Source organism: Tupaia chinensis, unplaced genomic scaffold (assembly GCF_000334495.1).
Source record: "Tupaia chinensis unplaced genomic scaffold, TupChi_1.0 Scaffold000569_1, whole genome shotgun sequence".
Classification (NCBI taxonomy): domain Eukaryota; kingdom Metazoa; phylum Chordata; class Mammalia; order Scandentia; family Tupaiidae; genus Tupaia; species Tupaia belangeri.
The window spans coordinates 1,241,283-1,262,327 of NW_006160083.1; the positions used below are offsets into that span (position 1 = coordinate 1,241,283).

A 21,045-nucleotide genomic window follows, 5' to 3' on the forward strand; every position below is an offset into this window, starting at 1 on the left:
GTTCTATAGGATGAGGCTAGACTCCACCAACTAACACACTGACTCATGCTTCTAGTCACTCGTTGTCTGTAGTCACCCTCACAGCAAGGGCACAGTCTTTATGGGCTGAGAAAGCAGTCTAAACAGAATCCAAAGTAAAATTTGAAAAACCAACCAACCAACCAACCTTTTTTTAAAAGAAGACCTGAAAAGGGCAATAATTTTGTACTCAGACATGTGAGTTCATATCCTTGTTGTCAGTTATTAGCTGGGTGGGTCTGGCAACCACCTGACTCCATCCATCTTAACAGAGTCTTCCTCTGCCAAGTCTATCTTACAGGGCTAAGGAGGATTAAATGATACAGAGTTGCAAAGCCTGTAGCCCAGGCCTACTACGGACCAGGCACTGGGAATTCAAGAGGGCAGAGGATAGATGCCTCCTGTTAGTTCAGCTGATACCTGTTACAGACTTATTTCCTTAGGCAGAAATATACTTGTGAGTGACACCTCCTGATTTCTGAAGCAGGTAGAAAACAAGCTGAAAACCTAACCAAAGCAAACCTTCTTTGGTCTTACCTCTATCTATCTATCTATCTATCTATCTATCTATCTATCTATCTATCTATCTATCTATCTATCTACTTTCTTATTCACAGAGGGACAGAGAGACAGGTACCCCCATTAGCGTCTTCATGCCACAATCCACCCTTATCCCTGACCATGGCCAGGCATTCACTTGGATTGCTCAGGGAAATCCTAGGACATGAACCCAAGACCTTTCCCCATGTAGACCCAGTTGTGTTACCACTGTGGTACCAACTGGCTCCATTCTAAGTTATCTGCTTCCAAGTAATAGGATTTTGTTTATATATTGGGTTGTCAGAGAAGTTATGACACATTTTTGCATAGAAAAACATAGAAAAAAATACGTCATGACTTTCTGACACCTCAATATTTTCATTCTTCACTCAAGGATGATATGAAGTGATATGAAGCACTTCTCAGATAGGTGTTCAAAATAACAAGTTTCAAAATACTTTTTTTTTTTTATAGTTTTGCCATAGGGCACACGTGCTCACTGGAGAATAGGAGCTCAGAATAACAAGTTTCAAAATACTTTTTTTTTTATACTTTTGCCATAGGGCACACGTGCTCACTGGAGAAAGAAAGTGATAAACGGCTCCCCATGGGGATGGCCATGCAGTAATTCTCCATTTTCCTCTTGGGATTTTTGGGCACCTATGTGCACACTCTTGGCATATTTTTATTTTTGTTTATTTTAAAGAATTAGTTTATTTAACTTTATTTATTTGTTTTTAATTTGACCTAGGGGTGGGCAGGAGAGAGGGGGAGAGAGAGAAAGCAAGCCGCCAGGTCTGGAACTTGAACTGCAGTCGGTCATGTGGGAGTCCAGCGCCCTTAACCACCACGCCACCTGCTACCCCCCCTCCCCCGCCCCTTGGCATATTTTTTTAAGCTACCAAGTTCAGGACCTGAACTGCTGAGTCTGCCACGTGGAATCCAGCACCTTAACCACCCTATCACCTGGCTGGCCCTCAAAATTAATTTTGAAATGAACAAATTCACACCAAATAAAAACAGATGTTTATTCAAATTAAAATTATTTTATAAGTAAAAAGGTTGGCTTATTTTCCTGAAAAAACTTGTAAGACACTGGGACCAGGAGATGGCATAATGGTTATGTCACTGGACTCCCATGTAGTCAATCATGGTTCGAGTCCCAGGCACAGTGGCTTAAAACTCACACCAGGTGTGCGTGTGTGTGTGTGTGTGTGTGTTCCTAAAATCCCTCCAGGATGGAGGCCATCCTCCCTCGCAGGTGATTTCTCACTTTCTGTCTCTCCAGTGAACGCTCGCACCCTGTAGCAAAAATCTCTCTTGATGAACTGGGGGAGGGGGGCTAGCAGGTAACATGGTGGTTAAAGGCACTGAACTCCCACATGTCCAACAGTGATTTGAGTCCTGGACTTGGCAGCTTGCTTTCTCACTTTCCCTCTCTCTTGCTCTGTCCCTCTCTGGTCAAAAATTTAAATAAAGTTAAATAAAAATACTTCTTAAATAATTTTTAACACACTGAGGGAGAACTGAAGGTGGAATAGAAAAAAGTGAAGTCTCAAGTTTAATTTATAAATCCAAAAGTGGAAATTTATACAGATTACCTAAGCAATGCTTCCCTAAACCCCACAAATTTTTCTTTAAGTGAAACCAACATTTTTAGATAGATTTAGACAGATGAAGTTAAAACAGTATTCACTCTGCACAGACGTATGAGAAATACCTATTCACACTTTGAGAACTGTACTGCATGGCTGACGGCCCCATTCTATAAACACCTGACAATCATTCCCATTTAAAGCAAGGACTTTTAATAATCAAGCTTACTCACGGCTACAAAAGGTAAAACATATAATTGAATGTGAGATTTTTCAGTCAGCCATAGCATGGAACAATGTATCCATCAAAGGCTTAGTTTAGAAAAGTTGGATCATTTGTGAAGCTGTCCCTTCACATGATTAATTAAATTATTTATTTTTATGTCCAGGTTGAAAACAAAATATGCAATGTGTTATGGATCCCAGTTAACCCACACTGCAATACTTTACTTTCTCTCTTTTTTTTGGGGTGGGGGGAGAGGTTTTTTGCTATAGGGCGCGTGCGCTCGCCAGACAGAGACAGAGAGACAGAAAGCGAGAAATCACCCCCCAGGGGGGATGGTCACGCCGCAATCCCTTCTCCTCCATTCTCCTCTCGGGATCATGGACACGCACGCACACACGCCCGGCGTGAGTTTTAAGCCACTGGGTCCAGGACGCGAACCGCGGTCGACTACATGGGAGTCCAGCGACATAGCCATTACGCTAACTGCTGGTTCCCTGCAATACTTTACTTTCAAGACACAAAGCACCACTCATGAGGTGAGAGGTGGCATTACTTGTCTTTCACAATTATGATCACAAATATCCAAGATCAAGACGTGAGACTACAAATCAAATCTAATTTTTTTTTTTTACGCTCAGCACTTCCCTTACACATCAACTTTGTTCCACGCCAGTGTTTCTTCATTTACCACTGAATCACATTTTGAATGTTTCATAATATCTAAACATTATCTAGACGATTAGGGACTATCATTTACTTAATATATTATTTTAAAAAATCCTATGCCTCCTTAGGCATTATCTAATTTAACATTATCCTAAGCAATATCTGAAGCAAAAACTTTGAGTTTGATGTAGGAGTCATACACACATACACACATATATATTTCGCCCCACTAACTATTGAAAAAAATTGGTATAAATTATAATCATGGGGGGCCAGGTGTGCAGTGGTGGATAAGGCACTGGACTCCCATATGGCAGACCATAGTTCGAGTTCTAGTGGCTTGAAAATCATGCTGGGTGGGACCAGCAGTTAGCATGGCTATGTCGCCGGACTCCCACGTAGCCGACCACAGTTTGCATCCTGGACCCAGTGGCTTAAACTCGCGCCGGGTGCGTGTGCGTGCATGCCCAAGATCCCAAGAGGAGAATGGAGGAGAAGGGACTGTGATGTGGCCATCCCCCCGAGGGGGTGATTTCTCGCTTTCTGTCTATCTCTGTCTTTCTGACGAGCACACGTGCCCTGTAGCAGAAACTTCTCAAAAAAAGAAAAGAAAAAAATCATGCTGGGTTTGTGTGTGCATGCCCAAACTCCTGAGAGGAGGCTGGAGAAGAGATTGTGGAGTGGTCATCCCCTGGGGGTGATTTCTCACTTTCCCTCCACCGTCTCTCTCTAGCAAGCACATGCACACTATAGCAAAAGCCTTAAAAAAAAAAAAAAAAGGTACAGTCATGGACCACACATGGACAGTAAGCTTTAATAGCTCTTCACTTCTTTCACTATCATCTATTTTTTTTCCTGTAAACTTTATTCTTTTAAAAGCACTCACATGTGCCTGGCCAGCTACTCTTTGTTGTCACAGGTTCGTTCTAATCCTACATCTGCTTCCTCTTTGATCCAATTTCTTTTGGCTCCTCAGGCCCGTGATGACCACTCCGGAGAGCCAGGTGTAGGCTGACCGCTGAAAAGAAGGCAGACCGGTGCGACAGTCCCTGGGATATTCTACTCCCAAGTCGGGGAATCCATGGCTGCCCGCTGACACAGGGCGACACAGCCCACAGGGCGGGAAGGCAGTCTTGGAGCGTGCTGAGGTGGGTTACAAATGGCACTGGAAGGCACTGAGGAAGGAAAAGTCTCCAGGCAAAGCACTCGGCATCATTTCCACTAGAGAGACCTGGCTGAAAAGGATGATTTCAACACTGGCTGCCCTAACAAATTAGTCTCCACTGCTACCTTGGCCGAATTCATTTCTCCTCCCCCCAGTGCCGAGGAGCTCTGCAATGAAAACGTGAGGAGAAAGTGCAGAAAAGAGAGTCATTTACAGCACTTGGGCCACTTGAAACAACTTTTCGCCAAAGGTCTGTAATCAAATTATCAAGCTCTTCAAGTCAGTGCTTTATGACAGAAATAAAGGCCCCAGTGAAGCATTCGGGCCTCTGGGCAGTCCAGCTCTGGGCAGGGCGAGCCTGCAGCACACCCATTCACACTGGCTGCATGAAAGGGAGCGGATCACAAAGGGCAGATTACAAGGGAGAACGACTCCACTCTGTGGGGGAAGGGACAGGCGTGAATGGATTGTAAATAATGTTGCTAAGAAAGGAGCAGAAATACAGCAACCTCACATAATCCTCCTGCCAGGAATTCTTCCCATGAGGACTGCTCTTTCTTGAAGTTTGCTTTCAAGTATGAGAGAAATATGAAAAAACGGATTGAATATCTGGGGGTTACTCCTCTCCTGCCTGCTTAACTTGTAGCTCTTTTGCAAATATTTGTAAAAGGGCTTAAAAAAATATCCGAACGCTTTACTGAAAGAAATGGAAGGGCATAGAAAAAGTTATAACATTTGAGCACCTGGGCTGGGAGTACATTTCTTCCCCACATTGTCGTAAGACAGCTTGTCTTAAAGAAAACTGAACACATGGTCTAAGTGACCAATTCATTCTACAAAGGGGGCCTTTCCTACGTACATGTCTGGCAACCCTGATCCAGGTGCAGACTTTAGCCTGAGGGTTCTCTCTCTCTCTCTCTCTCTCTCTTTCAGGGAAAGTACTTTTCAGGAAAAGGCTGCTGCTGTTTTGATAAAACACAGCCACCGAACTGTTTATGTCATCTCTACGATCTTGGTGTCACCATTTCTGACTACACATATCACACAACAAATGACATGCTAGCTGACACTTCCATTTTGCTAACAGCCAAAAGGACTTTTCTCTGCTGTCCTCAGAAAGCGGTGTTACTGGAATGATGCTGACAGAATACAGCAATCAATCACCTTGCCCGAACACGACTGCACCAAGTGATGCACAACGAAGTTTCGCTCTCCTACACCCCTTCCATCCCATTGGTCCCCCAAAATGTTTGTTGTTCCTCAGGTACCAGCATGTGAAGGAAAAAAAGAGACAAAATCAAAATACACCAGTTTTCAGCTATTTTTCATTTAATCCTTTATCTGTTAGGAGGAAAATGCACACTGGAAGTTCAGTAATCTATATTACAAGTTTAGCCTTCCGATTTGTCTGTCATAGCATGTGTGGTGCAAGCATCACTACAGTCCCATTTTGGGTCTGGATCACAGTCCCCCCTCCCCCCCATGGAATAAAAGATACAGGACTATCACCAAAATGCAGAAAGAGAATTTAAAAAAAAAAAAAAAAAAAAACAAACTAGCCGGCACCCTTTACCCATCACCCATTTTTTACATACATGGGTAGAGAGGGTAAAAAAGAAAAGAAACCTGGTAAAACTTGAATTAGACTAGTCTTCTTGTTAGTGTTTTCACCTCGTTTGTTTGATTTTATAACTGAAACTTCCCTGTAGGAATCCCAACAGGGAGCACCACTTCCTGAGGCCAAGGAGGAGCAGGGACTCCAAGATGCAAAGGAATGACAGCACCATCTGCTGAAGAGTGCTCTGCGCAGACTGCCAGTCACAAGCCTTACTGCTACTTCCCGCTAGTTTTGTATCCGTTTTATTTCACTTTTTTTTCTGGTTGGGGGAGGGGAGAAGTCCTGAAGACCATGAACATAGGAATAACAGAAACCGCACACTCAGAACACATCCTAAAAACTTCCTTCACTACAAATTCTGTTAGTAAAGAATAGTGATTAATTACTTAACTATGCCAATGTTTTCAATGAGTTTACGACACGTGTTTGTTTTTTCTGAAGAGAGAAACAGTATCTGCTCCACCTACAGGCTGGGGCTGTCAACTAATAAAACATCAGAAGTGATACGCAAAAATGAAACCAGAAACAGCAAACTACAACTACTGCTTGATAAGAGTTTTTAGAAAAATCAATTATGGTGAATCAACAACAATTTGATTAAATGTTTAAGATCTATTTATCTTTAAAGTCCTACAACAGGGGAGCTAAATTTCAACCTCAATTAAAGTCATCCGGTCAAGCTCATTATTACAGAGGCATGAAACTTGAATCTAGTGAAAACCAAGAACTCAACTGTCACCTCACTTCCTGCATGAAGACACAAGGCACGAGATAGGCAAAGTGAACAGCCTCTCCACCCAAGAAGAATCAGCTTAGCTCCGCTGGCTACCTTAATAACACAACTGGAAAAAAATTCATCTTTCCTGGCAGTCGGTCCATAATTAAATTTTTATACACTCAATTTAAGTTACTGAATGACTTCCCAGGGTTACTGTGTTTGTGTTTTGAAGTTTTTCTTCCTCTTGACAGTGTTCTGCTTGAAACTTTGCTATGGATTGGAAGTATCTGACAAAAGAGCTTTCAAACACATTCTACAGGAAGCACTGTGAACTGCCTGTCATGAAACCTCACTTAACCACAAGTAAGATAAAAAACAAACAGTTAAAGCACGTTACAACATTCCTCCATTTTCAGAGAGCTATGTAACCAATGCTCTCCCTGTTTCGAGATACGGGAACTGTTTGGTGCAAACCTCAGCATTTTGCTGGAGTTAATAGCAAACTCGACTCCTGTCTGCGTTTGAACTTTGGCCAGATCACTCAAATGACATTTCAGAATGGCTCCTGTGGACAGCTTGCAGCAACTAATCCCTCTTGCTGCGATTACCTACTCTGATCCCCCAGCTCTGCAGAGCTCCCTCCCTCCACCACTTGAGCAACGGAGCCCTCCAGGCCTGCTGGTAGGGCAGGACAAATGCCAGGAGGAAAGAGGCCTGCACAAACTCTCCCGACTCTGCCTGGTTCTATGTAACACCAGCAAAGACCTAACCCACCTCCCACAGGCTCACCAAGAACTGGGCCCAGAGCCAAGCCCAACCTCTGAAAACTGCCTCGGAAAACTTACCCAGTGGAGCTTTCAGTCCCTGCGCAGAGGAAAGGAAGCTCTGAAGAGGCAGCTTGTTACCTTCCATTCACAGAATCTGGTCGTGCTTCATTGCACACTCGCTACTGCAGGCTTGCATCATGATTTGGGTCTGCCCACCAACTCCAAATATGCTCCATGTTTGGGCTTATGTAACATTTGCTACTACTGTAAAAAGCACTTGAATTACAAAGGTCCTGGCAGATCAACAGAAAACAGGGGGTGGAGCCTAATTTCATCTAATATGGTCATACAAGGCGTCCTGGCTGGTGTAAATTAATCCTTCTATTTGAAAGGCAACTTGCCAGAATTGCGGAAGATGGAATTTATAAATTTAACTTGCTAAAATGGGAGCCTGATTTTTCTGAATACTTTTAAGCTGACACTGCTACTGCCAGGCACATTAGAAAATTTACTTGATTCATTATAAAACCTACATTCTAAGCCTCAGGAGAACTACATGTCTTAAATGTTTCTATAAATATCAGTAGCCTTTCTCCATGTTTTATTTCCCTTATACAAGCTATACTTACCAAACTTTAAAACATGTTTGTTATACTTCAGCTTACTTTTCCTTCCTAAATCTAGAAACGAAATTCTTAACTAATTTTTCTGTGCATATTTTTAAACTGTGTTTAACTTCAGATACACCTGATTGTCCAGAGTTTGGTATTTAATCACTGGGGACGCTTTTATACATTTAACCCCCAAATTCTGTTCTTTGCAGTGCTCTGTGGGCCTGGCTGTTTCCCATCTCAGCCATATTACACTATCCACATAACTACCTCCCTCCTCTCTTGTCAGTTGACAAATCTTACTGTCAATTAGACATGGAATATACTGCCAGTCGGCCTGGATATTATGATAATAATAGCTCAGATGCCCAATAATTCAAAGTGAACACTTTCAAACATCAAAAGGAGGAGGGGAATGATTCCTCTACAGAATCCCACCACCTGGGCTGGCTCCCCAGCACAGTAGTGATGTGCTGCTCAAAAGCTGCTGGATCCCACATGGTGAGCACAGTCTAGCACATGTTAGTACCCAAGATGCTATGGGCTGGAGGACTAGGGGAAGTGGATCACAATGTGCCCAAGCCCGATAGAGGGTGCTCAGCACACGGGAGGGTGCACTCCCCCCACCCCCACACATGCACGCATGTATGAGTTCTATCATGACTAAAGAAAAGAATGTCATCACTCTACACAGAATATTTGGCAAAGCCATAAATTACATGTGTGCAAATGACTTGGCCTGTAAGGGGGAGGGAAGAGTTCTGAGGCATGGAAAATGGCTTTTGGACCAGACACAAATTCTAAATTGATTGCCGCATTAATACGATTCAAAACTACAGAGGCTCTCAGACAACACTGGAAGGGCCCAGCCATGGTGGTGCACAGACAGTGCTGTTGCTTGGGAGACTGGAAGCCATATAAGAAGCCTGGGTTCCTGAACGTGTGGGCATGTGTGTCTATAATCCTAACTAATCAGGAGGCTGGGACAAGAGGGTCACAACACAGTGAGACCCTGTCAAAAAGTGTCCATTTCTGGCTCTCTGCTTCACAGAAAGGGCAGGAAAAAACAACACTGGAAGCGCATAAGAGAAGAACCATTGGCGGGTCTAAGAAACATGAGGATAATGCTCTCAAATCGTTTCAAAAGCTATTTAGTAAAAATAATTATTTTAGATGAATTCACTGAAGGTTTTGTTCAGCTAGAAGGAAAAGAACTCAGCTGTAGTATAACTTGATGGCAAGTCTTAGTATTGTTTTCTGCACCTCCTCATTCGTCCCGGGGGGGGGAAGCTGAGGAGTGTTCTTGATGTCAACAATTGGGAACGCGTTGGGATAAGAGGACCTTTCTCAGCCAAGTCTCAGTTCCACATCATTGCACCCACTGGATCAGCCACCACAGTCCTTGCCATCCTCCCAGCATAAATGCTGGCCTTCCTAGTTCCCTTTTATACATGGTGACTGTAGTAGTGGGAGAAAGATCGTTACGAGAATCAGTCAATCCAGGACAGTTCTGAGAATGAAGCCTTTCTGTGACCCAAAGGAAAATCAGGGTAGGGGCTGGCAGGTGGTGTGGCGGTTAAAGATGCTGGATTCTCGCATGCCAAAAGTGGCTCCAGTCTTGGACCTGGCGGCTTGCTTTCTCACTTTCCCTTTCTTTCTCTGCCTCTCTCTTATCAAATTAAAAATAATAACAAATTAATTCAATAAATAATTCTTAAAAAGAAAACCAGGGCAAATTTTAGCAACTGTTCACAAATGCTACAAACACATGCCTACATTAACTTTCATAAAGAGAAATAATTACTATTTATTTTTAATGATCTATATCAGAAAAGAAATGAGTGGTAGTATAAATCATGAAAATAAATTTTGTACACTCAGAATATACACAAATACACAAAAACTAAGAACAAAACTCGGATTAAAACGTCACTCTCTTGGGGTCACCAGGTGGCGTGGTGGTTAAAGGCACTGGATTCCCAAATGGCTGACAGCAGTTTGAGTTCTGAACCTGGTGGCTTGGGTGGCTTGATTTCTTACTTTATGTTTCTCTTCTGGTGAATGTGTGTACTCTATAGCAAATTAAGATAATATTAACAATAATAAATTTATTATTTCTTTACTTTCTTAATGCCGCAAGTAAAATATTTAAGAAAAGACTCCTCTGTGCTATTTGGAAAGCATTTTTTTTAAAGCCATTTCCCAATATCCTTCCCAAAAACGTTTATTTTATGTAAAATCTTCCAATGATGGCTCATATTAAAGGGTTGAGGTCTGCGGACATGATCATGTTTCTTTTTTCTTAAGGAAAAAGTTAAAAGTCTACAGACTTTAAAAAAAAAGATTACAGGCTAAAATAGCATTTTAATAGAATAACATCCATGTTTTACAGATCAAAAATTACATGCCTTGGCTGTGGTCTGGACGGTGTGCACATATCAATTTTACTCTGGTGCACAAAGGAGTCGAACTGACAAAGATCCTCCTGTGACTAAGCCCACTTGCGGCAAACCAGCAGCAGCTGGGCGGGCAGCAGGCACTTGGTTCCGGGGCAGCCCATGTGCAGTCAGAGCACTTCCAGTTGGGCAGCCTTTAGCTAGGGACTTCAGTTCCCACCTGGGAGCTGGTCGTGCCTCCTACCACCAGGCTTGCTGAAGACTAAACGATATAACTCACGTAATACGATCATGGCATATGTTACATGTTCAATAAATGTTAACTGTTATGATTGCAACCAAGGAAAGGCTGAATGCTGGACACCATCTGAACAGACGACAGAGAAAGACACAGGTCTCTATTACAGAACTCAGTCGAGTCCCTCAGAAATCTTGGGATTTCCTAAACTGAATCCCTGAGAGAGCCAGGAGAGGTGCCATTTGGTGTTCTGCAGGGCATCAAACGAGTTGTTGGCAGTTACAAAATACTGTGTTCCTGCTGTTGGTGGTAGCCAGTTCTCCATTTTACAGGAACACGAGTCTCTACTAACTCCACTTCACTGTCTCAGCAGGCCGGGCAAGTTATAATTGGCCTTAATTGGCACTTACAGGAGCTTTAACATTCCTTACCTGCTGCCAAGGAGCACTTGAAAGGGCAAGAAAGTATTTTCAAACTTGGAAATACCAAGCAATTCATTCAGCTGTGGGCCTGGAAGCTGTGCTGTCCAGAATCAGATTAACTTCCCCAAGAAATGTCTCTCTGTTATTATCCAGTGTTCGTTAGGTACTCACGCTGGATTAGGAGAGGTGGGAGATGAAGTTTACAGGAGGCCAATTCGCCCTGGGGCCGACACCATGAAGCAGCCGTTCTTCTAGCTGGCATCATCTGATCTTGGAGCAGATAGCTCTTTGGGGCTCGGCCACACTTCACGTGTGTAAGGCAGAAAAATAAAATGTATCCTTGCAGCCTGACATACATATTAGGCTTTGTGTTAGCTGGACCGCAGCCCAGTCATTATTGGTACATAAAATGAACACTGTTAAAAAGCAACCAATTATACAAATGCAAGGATAGACAGTGAGGTCAGAAATAAAACTGGCAAAGAGTTTTTCTTTGGCCCTAGCAATTAATCTTGCCCCAAATTGTTATCCTTTAAGAGGCTACACATTTTGCAGACAGGAATCCCAGCTTAAAATAACTAGATTTCTTCCTAAGGTAAATCCCTCACAGAGTGAACAGGAATTTCCCATAGATGTCAGGGAAATTGCCTGCAATTATTTAAATGAATATTTAAAAAATCATAACTCATTCTTAAAGATCTCTGTCTCATATTATTAAGGGTATCTGCTACACCTGTAGCAAAAAAAGTTTGTGCTTGTTTGAGATACTTCAAAGGGAAATTAAAATTAATCATGCATGTGTATGTAGGGGACACTGTTAGAAGCTTTAGAAAATAAGTGGAAGCTTAGAAAAATGTAACATTTAACTCTTGAGGGAGACAGTCTCTCATACATGGCTGGTAGAGATACACGGATTACAGTCCTTTTTGAAAGCAAGCTAGGAGCCATTAACAATGCAATTATCTTTTTGGATCCTGGAAACTCTATCCCATAGAAACAAATCCATCAGCAGTTAAGGATATTTGTACCAGAGTGGGCACTGCTGTCTGTTCACAGAGACAAAAAGCATTAAATAAAATAAATGACCAGAGAAGGTATGGCTGGTGAAGCTACAGCACCACCACATCTGAGCATGCAGTATGTAACCACTAAAAAGAGGGGGTTAGGGTTATCCTGAGTTGTCAATGATCTCCATGAGGTATTGTTGAGTAGAAAAGAAAAGTATGCATAATAGGATCCATTTTTTGGTAAAACTCACCAAAAGCCCTTACTAATAAAACATATGATTCTACCAGCCTGTATAGCATTGTTAGCACAAGAAAAATACAGAAAGATGTTGTATACTAAGTTACACGCTAAGAATGTGTCACAGTTTATACAGTACAGAGGAGTGTTACAATGAGAAAAAGTGGGGGGGCAGAAAGAGCCAATGAACTAAGAAGTAGGCTGCACTGAAAATAGCACATTTGAGATGATTAGATCTGAGTATTTGCATAAAAATATATGATGTGGTATGAATTTAATATATTCTCGTGCCAATGAAAAAAGTCTATAAAGAAACTGGTGAACAAACTATTTTGTTGTTGTTAAGATCACACAGAAAAAGGCTTATTTGCCACTTTGGCAGAACATCTTAATCTTCTAAAGCTCACTACAAATCTTCAGCATTAGGCGTTCTAACAATCTTTAAAAAATATCAAGCATAAGAGGCAACGAAACAAATTTCACTCCAAAGTTTATTTCTGACTTAAAGAGAATACCAATCACAAACTCTATCTTGTGTGATTATGAGCTTACTACCCACATTTTATTCTATATTAAGATAATCACCTTTTTTTTTTGTCACTTCCAAATGTACAAGACGAAAATGTCTAAAATTGCACTGAGGTTTGTTCTTTCTGAGAACTGTTGTCTAAAAAACAAAATGTATAAATAAATCTAAAGATGAATTTCCACACATATATTGTGGAATCAGAAGGGAAACAGCTTATTCCCTTGCCTCTAGCCAGTTTGTTTTAAGGGCTTGGACATTCATCAGAAGAGTTATTCCAGTCAGGTAGTAAGTAGGCTATACAGCATAAAGAAATGATAAATACGCCCTCTTCTGGTCATATGTAAGACCACAGCTTAAGAGGGTTGAAATATAAGATGCGTGTATCTTGAATGTGAACATATTAGTTTTCTGAAATGACTGTCAGGAAAAACAATTTCTTTAGCAAATACAGCTAAAAAACAGATTTATATCCCAAACTGTCCTCTTCAGAATCCGAAGCACTGTCAATCCTATACAGCCAAGGGTTTTTGCATGTAGCACAAAAGTTAACAGTGGTGCTGGTGCTATTTTAAAATGCTGGCTTGTTCAATTATTTTTTACATTTTTTTTTTCAAATTTACTTATTCTATAAGAGGTGGGAGGGGGCCCTCAAAAGGGTCCTCATGCTGCAATCAATCCCCATTCTCAGCCAGCCAGGATCACAGGCACACATGTGTATGTCTGGCATACTCAAGGAGGTCCCAGGACGTGAACCTAGGACCTTCCCCTGGGGAGTCCAGAGCATTACCTGGCCTCTGTTGTTTACAGCCTATTTCATTTTGACAAATTTTCCTAAAAAGGACAGCGTTTAAAGCACTTCCTACAGACCCAGCCACAGTGGCATATACTGCTAAGACATGGCATTCCATAGGCAAAGCCCACGTAGGAGGCCGGGTACAATCTAAGGGCCAGGTTTAATAGGGTATGCCTGTGATTCCAGCTACGCAAGGGTTGAGAAAGGTGGGTCACAGCACAGTAAGACTCCTCGGGGGCATGACCATGCCACAATCCTTCTCTTCCACTTTCTTCTCAGAATTTGAGCATGCAATACATGTACCTGATGTTATTTTTTCAAACGGCTAGGTCCAGGACTCATACTATGTAGTTGGCAATGTGCAATCTAGTGCCTTATCCACCACACAACCTGCTGGCCTACAAGACCCTTTTTTTAGGAGAAGAAGCACTCTTCATATAATAACGCAACACTGAAAATCTAAATGTCCATCAGTAGGGAACGGATGGGGCCGGCAGGTGGCGCAGTGGTTAAGGGCACTGGACTCATTCAGGTTCGGTTCTGGACTTGGTGGTGGCTTGCTTTCTCACTTTCCTTCTCTCCTCTCTCTCTCTTTCTCTCTCCCCCTGCCCCTCTTCTCTGGCCAAATTAAAAATAAAGTTAAATTTAAAAATAATTCTTCTAAAAAAAGTATTAAGTGCTTTAAAAAATTAGGGAACTGGTTAAATAAACTAAAACACATTAATAAAGTAGAATAATAATCTTTGAAAAGAACACAGCAGAGCAATACAAACCATGACATGGGAAATATTTTAAAATAAATGACATTAAAAAGATAAATTTGGGACCAGCATGCTGTAATGGTTATGTCGCTGGACAGCACTTCAAGTCCCAGACCCAGCGACTTAAAACTCAGGCTGGGAGCATATGCGTGCGTGCCCAAGATCCCAAGAGGAAAATGGAGAAAGGATTGCAGGGCAGTCATCCTCCCAGGGGGTGATATCTCCCTGTCTCTGACAAGTGCATGTGCCCTATAGCAAAAATGTCTTTAAAAACAAGGTAAATTCATAACAAATCTAATTTTTCATATATGTGAAGTGAAGAAAGTATGCAGATAAATACGACTTGGTCTAGGGCCTGGTGACTGCTCCAAAGGTATATATCGAACCGTACCCCTGAAAAGTAAGACAGAGGAACTTCATTTATTCTGATTGCATTTTTATCCTCTTGTTCTATTTTTTCTTTGATAGTGCATATTGTTACCGTAATAACTAAAAATAAATTAAGAATAAATATGTTTTATTTTCAATCAATAAAATTCTTATTACCCAATGAGAACGTGAGAGTTTCAGTAAGGTACACACTCTTGTTCCTTGGCTTATACGACTAGACTACTGAAGCACTAAAAGACAAATGAACTGGGGCCAGCAGGTGGCGTAGTGGTTACAGCACTGGACTCCCACATGGCAGACCACAGTTTGAGTCCAGACCTGGTGGCCTGGAAATCATGCCAGGCACACGTGAGTGTGTGCCCAAAATCCCAGCAGAAGAATGGGAGAGAGAGGACTGTGGAGTGGCCATCTCACTGTCCCTCCAGTGAGTACATAAGCCCTATGGCAAAAACCTTTAAAACAACAACAAAAATGAACAGCTGAAAAGAATACATGACCCAAAAACTTGGCTTTACTGCAATAATTATTTTCTACTCCTGTAATCTTTAGAAAATATCTAAACACTGAACACAACACATCAAGACTTTTTATTCAGGTCAGTGCACCTTGTTAAAAATAAATGCCCAAATACAAATTGAAAGAACAACCTCCTGATCCACAAGCTAAGGTAAAGTCATCCAGCGCTGGAGCCAAAAACCCCACAAGTCATTCCTCCTCCCCCTTCCTTTCCCAGCCCGACTTTCATGAACACACTCCAGCCCTGCTACTACAACTCTAATCTAAATCTTCTCTTCAGAGCCAGCCCTCACCTTGACCAGCGCCAAACAGCCCACTAACTGCTCTCTGGTTCCACTTCTGACCACTGTGCTCTGCAGAGTAACCACCCATCAGATCACAACACACCCTGACACAAATTTCGCCAATGGCTTAACATTGCCTGCTGGGTCCAATCCTGAATCCTCCCCTGGCTTGTCATCTGCCCTGGCTCCCTTTACCCAGCCCTGATTTAGACCCCTTTCCTCCTTGCAAGTGGTTCTTCAGCTTCCCCACTGGCCTTTCTGCCAAGCCTGTCTCCATCTCAGGATCTCTGCACTTGCTGGTTCCTGTGTGAATCACATGTCTTCTCCATCTTCAAACAGCTGGCTTTTCTTCATCACTGAGACTACATATCCAGTCCTCAGGCTTTCTGACTGTGATCTACATTGGCCCACCTAGTCATTCTTTCTCACGTTATTCCCTAACACTTATCACTACCAAAACCAATCTGGTTTGATGGAGTTTCATCTTTCTCCACTCTTCTCAATTAGAATATAAACTGCATAGGGTCAGCAAGTGGCATGGTGGTTAAAGGTGCTGGGTTCCCACACGGTTGACAGTGGTTTGAGTCCTGGACCTGGCAGCTTGCTTTCTTCCTTGCCCTGTCACTCTCTCTGTCTCTTTCTGGTCAAAATGAAAACCAATAATAACAAGTGGAATGAAATAAATAATTCTTTAAAAAAATAAAGACTATAAACTGTGTGAAATCAGAGACTCTTCTAGTTCAGGGGAGAACAGTGCTGAGCAGATACCAGGCACCTAATAAACAGCTGTCAGATGCATAATTCCATAGCAGTTTGAGTTCTTGTAAAAGCAACCCCCAAAAGCACAGACATAGATAAAGGCACAGACACGAATGGGGGGGTGGTGGTGGTGGAATCAATGTATTTTATAACCAGAAGTTAAAATACTATTCCTACAAATGCCATAAATAACAGCATTTTAAAGATATCTGCTTATTATACAACTAAGGAAAAAAAGATAAAATTACATTAGTTAGGGAGAGAACAGTCCTTTATCTGATATTACTAAAGTTACTTAAATAATTTAATTAGCACCATTTGGTTTATGATTTTAAAAATGCAGTGTATTTTACATCATGCTACTTAGTGACAAACATTCAGGTCAAAATGTCAACTTGATATTTCCTTCGAGAGTTAAACTAAATGTCCAGCTTAACGTCACTCATGTTTTGATGTGCCTGCTCTGGTTGGCTCCCTTCCTTGCTTCATGATTCAACTGCTGGAGAAAGGCAGTAAAAGTTAAGTATTGTTTGCTCTGCAACAAGTTGCGCTCTTTATACCGACTGCAGAAATAAATATGCAGACCAACTCTCTGAAGAGGCTACCAAATGTTATGAGGCTCATATACAAAGAGAAGAACTTAGCTTTGGATAGCTACTATGATTTAGGGTTAAAATAAAACAAGCAAAAGGGAAATCCAATGATGATATTAAATCAAATAGCTACCTACCATCATTACATCTTTGAACTCCTAAATGTTCCCTCTGTACATTTAGGTAATGAGTTTACAATGTGGACCTAGCTACTTCAAGCACATTTAAAATTCTATCTGGGCTAGAAATGTGTCATTAATGATAGTTTTGTGACAACCAGAATCCATGATTTCTCTAGATTTTCTTTTAACTTTATACATCCTTATATATATGCACAAGAGAAACAGATACTAGTAGCTAGAAAACATGGCCTGATTGTACATTTTATCTGTGTGAACACAGTTTTATTCAGGAGTTGGGCCTGAAAACTGAGAATAAAATCCAATCAGGAGTTGTTAAGAATAGGAAATAAGATAATACACACAAAAATGTTTTTATAAATCAAGTACTATTATAAGTTATCTCATTAGTTTGTGGTCTTAAAAACGAATGATAATCCTAAAAAGATGAACTATTGCTAAGCTAAATGTTTCAAAGCAGAAAGACTCAAGAAAATAAGTGGCCAAATTTAGCACACTGAGAGAGAGAGAAACATTTTTTATTTTTCCCCAAACAGTTACTTAATAGTCAAATAAAATAACTCACTCAAGAAGTATCTGAAGTTGTTACTTTCCAGGTCTAGGTCAATCAGATGGCGAAAGGGGGGCTGTTGTGTGTTCTTTAGTAAATGGCAAAACCTCTGCCTTGTGATACAAATTAATTACACAATGGTAAATGCAGTCACACCGTATGAAATGCTATCAATAATGAGAACCAGCATTTCTGCAAGAAGCAGTCCATGACATCTCATAGAGTAAGATTCACACTATTACACTAATATTTTTATACCAAATAATTAGTTCAAAAAAGTATGAGTAATTTCTCAAGAGCACAAAAAGTATACTCATCCTCTGATGAAAATGACATTTTAGGAAAAATAATTTATGCTGGCATCTAAAATAATCCAAACCACCTCAATGAATGTCAAGGAACATTAAGTCCAAGCAATGTGTGTGGCTGTTAATTTTACAGAATTCATAACATCTGCAAGTGAAGAAAGCAGTAAGATCAGAGCAGTGTGCTACTTTCATGAAGCCAGATTTATGACACCTCCATTTGTGACCAGAGGACTGAGAGCAGGACAGATGTTTTAGGCTGAGGCCCCATCAGCAGATTCACGGGACACTCACAATGCCCAGTAGTGGCTCACTATGCAGTAGTTCCTCCTTATTCGGGGTTTCACTTTCCGCGGTAGTCAATCAGAGACAGAAAATGTTAAATGAGTTCTCCTCCTAACGTATGGTTAAAAAGTCAACACAAGGGGCAGGCAGGTGGCCTCGTGGTTAAGGCAGCTGCACTCCCACATGGCCGACCGTGGTTCGAGTCCTGGACCTGGCAGCTTGCTTTCTCACTTTTCTTCTAGCTCTCTCTTTCTCTGGTCAACGTCAATAAAATAAAATAATAAAAATAATTACAATGAATAAAAATAAAATAAATAGTCACAATGCCTACTTCATTCACCTCATTTGATCTCATCATGTACACGTTTTATCATCTCACCTGTATAACGAGGCTGAGTGTAGTACAATTAAGATACCTTGATAGAGTCAGACCAAATTTACGTAACTTTTACAACACCAAATTATGCTCGTTCTATTTTATTGTTTTGTTGTAACCTCTTACAGTGCCTTGTTTATAAACTAAACCTTATCATAGGTTTGAAAGTACATGTAGGAAAAATCAGAGCATACACAGGGTTGGTACGATCCACAATTTCCTCTGCTGATAAGGGGGGATTACTGTGTAACACCAATCAATAAGTGATAAAGGGTATTTGTCTTCTGTGATCTTTTTGCAAATCAGTATGAATTTTTAGAATTCTGCTTCTAAGGTAACCCTCCCTATTTCCTAGGGTTAGGGTTAACCTCAGAGATAGCTCCTTAAACGTCAGAGGAAACTAAATCTAGTAGCCTGAGTTGGTGTTTTCCAAAACACAGAGCAGGTATCACCCCTCAACAGTAAAAACATTAAATCATAAGTGACGATGTACTTCCTTTCCAAAGTTCTTTCAATTCTTCTGATAACATCACACTACCATGTGGGTAACACTCGTCTAAAATGTGCTAGTCTCCTGTTTTACAAAAGGGGCAGGCCTCAGGCTCAGAGCCAGCATGGGCAAGAGCATACACACAGAATTAAATAACCTTTTTACCTTTAATATTATATTTGCCATCTTTTATAGCAAGTAACACTAATTCCTCTTTTATGGTTTTCTTTGTAAATGGATTTATTTAAGTAAAAATGGTTTGATCTAAAGACAAATATTCAGTGGGAATTAAATCACTGAATAATAAAAACCGGACCCTGGGGAAGGGGGTGAGGGGGGGGGGGGGCGGCTCACTACTGAGGCCTTGCTCAGAAAGGCAGGCTTGAGTCAGAAGGTGAACAAGAAGACCAGCCCAACCTGAGGCAAAATACTTCAGTGGCTGACTTTGGAGCAGGATTTCAATTAATTATGGAGGTTCCAAGTATGTACCTGTCCAAGCAGAATTAGCATCACTCATTTATTCCTCCTAAGTAAGACCACCTCTCTGTCTGTAAGAAAGAGACAGAGACAGAGAGAGAGAGAGAGAGCGAGCTAACAAGAAATTCTTCACACGCAAGCAAACACAGCACAACAACAGAGCATTGAGCAGTGCCAGTTCACACGCAAGCAAACGCAGCACAACAACAGAGCATTGAGCAGTGCCAGGCCACAATCTGTTGGAATCACCTGGAAGCTCTTTCAACACTGGACCCCCAAAGGCACTCACTAGTCATCTGCTAAACTCCACTCACTCCACCAATTCAAACCAGAGTGAATGTGTGTAAATGGGAGCATATGGATTATGCTATTCAGTAGTCACTTTAGGACTTAACACAATTATCACTAACTGATCAACTAAGATTGGCACTTAAAAGAATGGTGCTTCTGGCCTTAGGAAACATCACAATCTCAGCTTCATACTTAAAAGTTTTAGAGGCAATTAATGTGAAATTTCCAGCATGTATACAAGGATTTAAAAATCAGTTCAAAAAAATAGGGGCCTCCTTTCCTGCCATCATTGCTAGACTCAACAAATCTCGGAGTGCCAATCTGTGTCAGCCGCTATGCCAGGCGCTATGAGTACAAAGCCCTTGCTCCAGCAGCACAGACTACGCGGCTGTGAAAGCAATGCATCTGGCCAATCTGTGCATCACGAACAGCCAGGGAGCTGTTTAAAATGCAGATCCCTGGGTCTGACCCCTGGAGACTCTGATCCGGGATCTGGAGTGGACCTTGGGAAGCTGTATCCTTAGAAAGCTCTGCTTTTGCTTTAGATCACAATGGGACTGGGAATCACTGACTCAAATTATATTTTTCAATCCAAAATCAGCAATAAAAAACATCTTAAACACACTGTGTAACTGAAGAGAAATATAAGGCATGCCGGAGTATTTAAAAACATTAAAATGATACCAAGAAAACATGGTACTACCATGTAATTTCCAAGAAAAGAAGAAATCTATACTATGAAAGCAATCTGATGATGAAGAACTAGAGGTCCCAAAAGAACACCATCATCACTAACCAGGAGTGCTCAAAAGGAAATCCTACTTAATCATTAGGTACCAAAAAGGCAGTCTGGGTAGCAAACAGCACATGGCCACTTACTCTTCGGCATTGTAGGCTGCTCCCCACTCGGGGCAGTTTCCCACAGTTACTGGTTCAGAAGCCTCACCGCCACTGCAGTGTCCTTTCTCCTCTTGGCAGCAGAGGTTATAAAGGAACTGTGTGTTGGATTTTGTAGCAGCTGCTCATTTATTCATAAAAGTCACGGAAGAATGTCAGCTGTACGTGAATTCACAGAAGACTGCCCACATGTTTTAAACAATTTCATCTGAAGATAAGAAAATACATACCTCCCTTTGCAGGTATGCATTCTTCCTACTATGAAAATAAACAGACAATAATGGCCACTTGGAAAGACACTCAATTTGAAAAACGTTTTTGTCTGTATGAACCATGGAAAACAAGACTGTAAGAAGTAGCTGTTTGGAATAAAAAAATCACTCT

At 41.3% G+C, this 21,045-nt stretch overlaps 1 protein-coding gene across 2 annotated transcripts in view; it reads right to left on the reverse strand.

Moving 5' to 3' along the window:
- ATXN7 (ataxin 7) overlaps positions 1–21,045 on the reverse strand; it is a 104,697-nt gene that overhangs the window by 40,207 nt on the left and 43,445 nt on the right. The window contains exon 1 of one of the 2 annotated variants that reach the window (XM_027775512.1): positions 7,392–7,587. The exons of the other annotated variant lie outside the window; for it this stretch is intronic. Within the exon in view, the coding sequence (XP_027631313.1) occupies positions 7,392–7,458 (67 nt within the window). The 5' untranslated portion in view covers positions 7,459–7,587. Of the gene's footprint in view, positions 1–7,391; positions 7,588–21,045 lie in introns of those variants that run through there. 2 annotated transcript variants of the gene reach the window in all.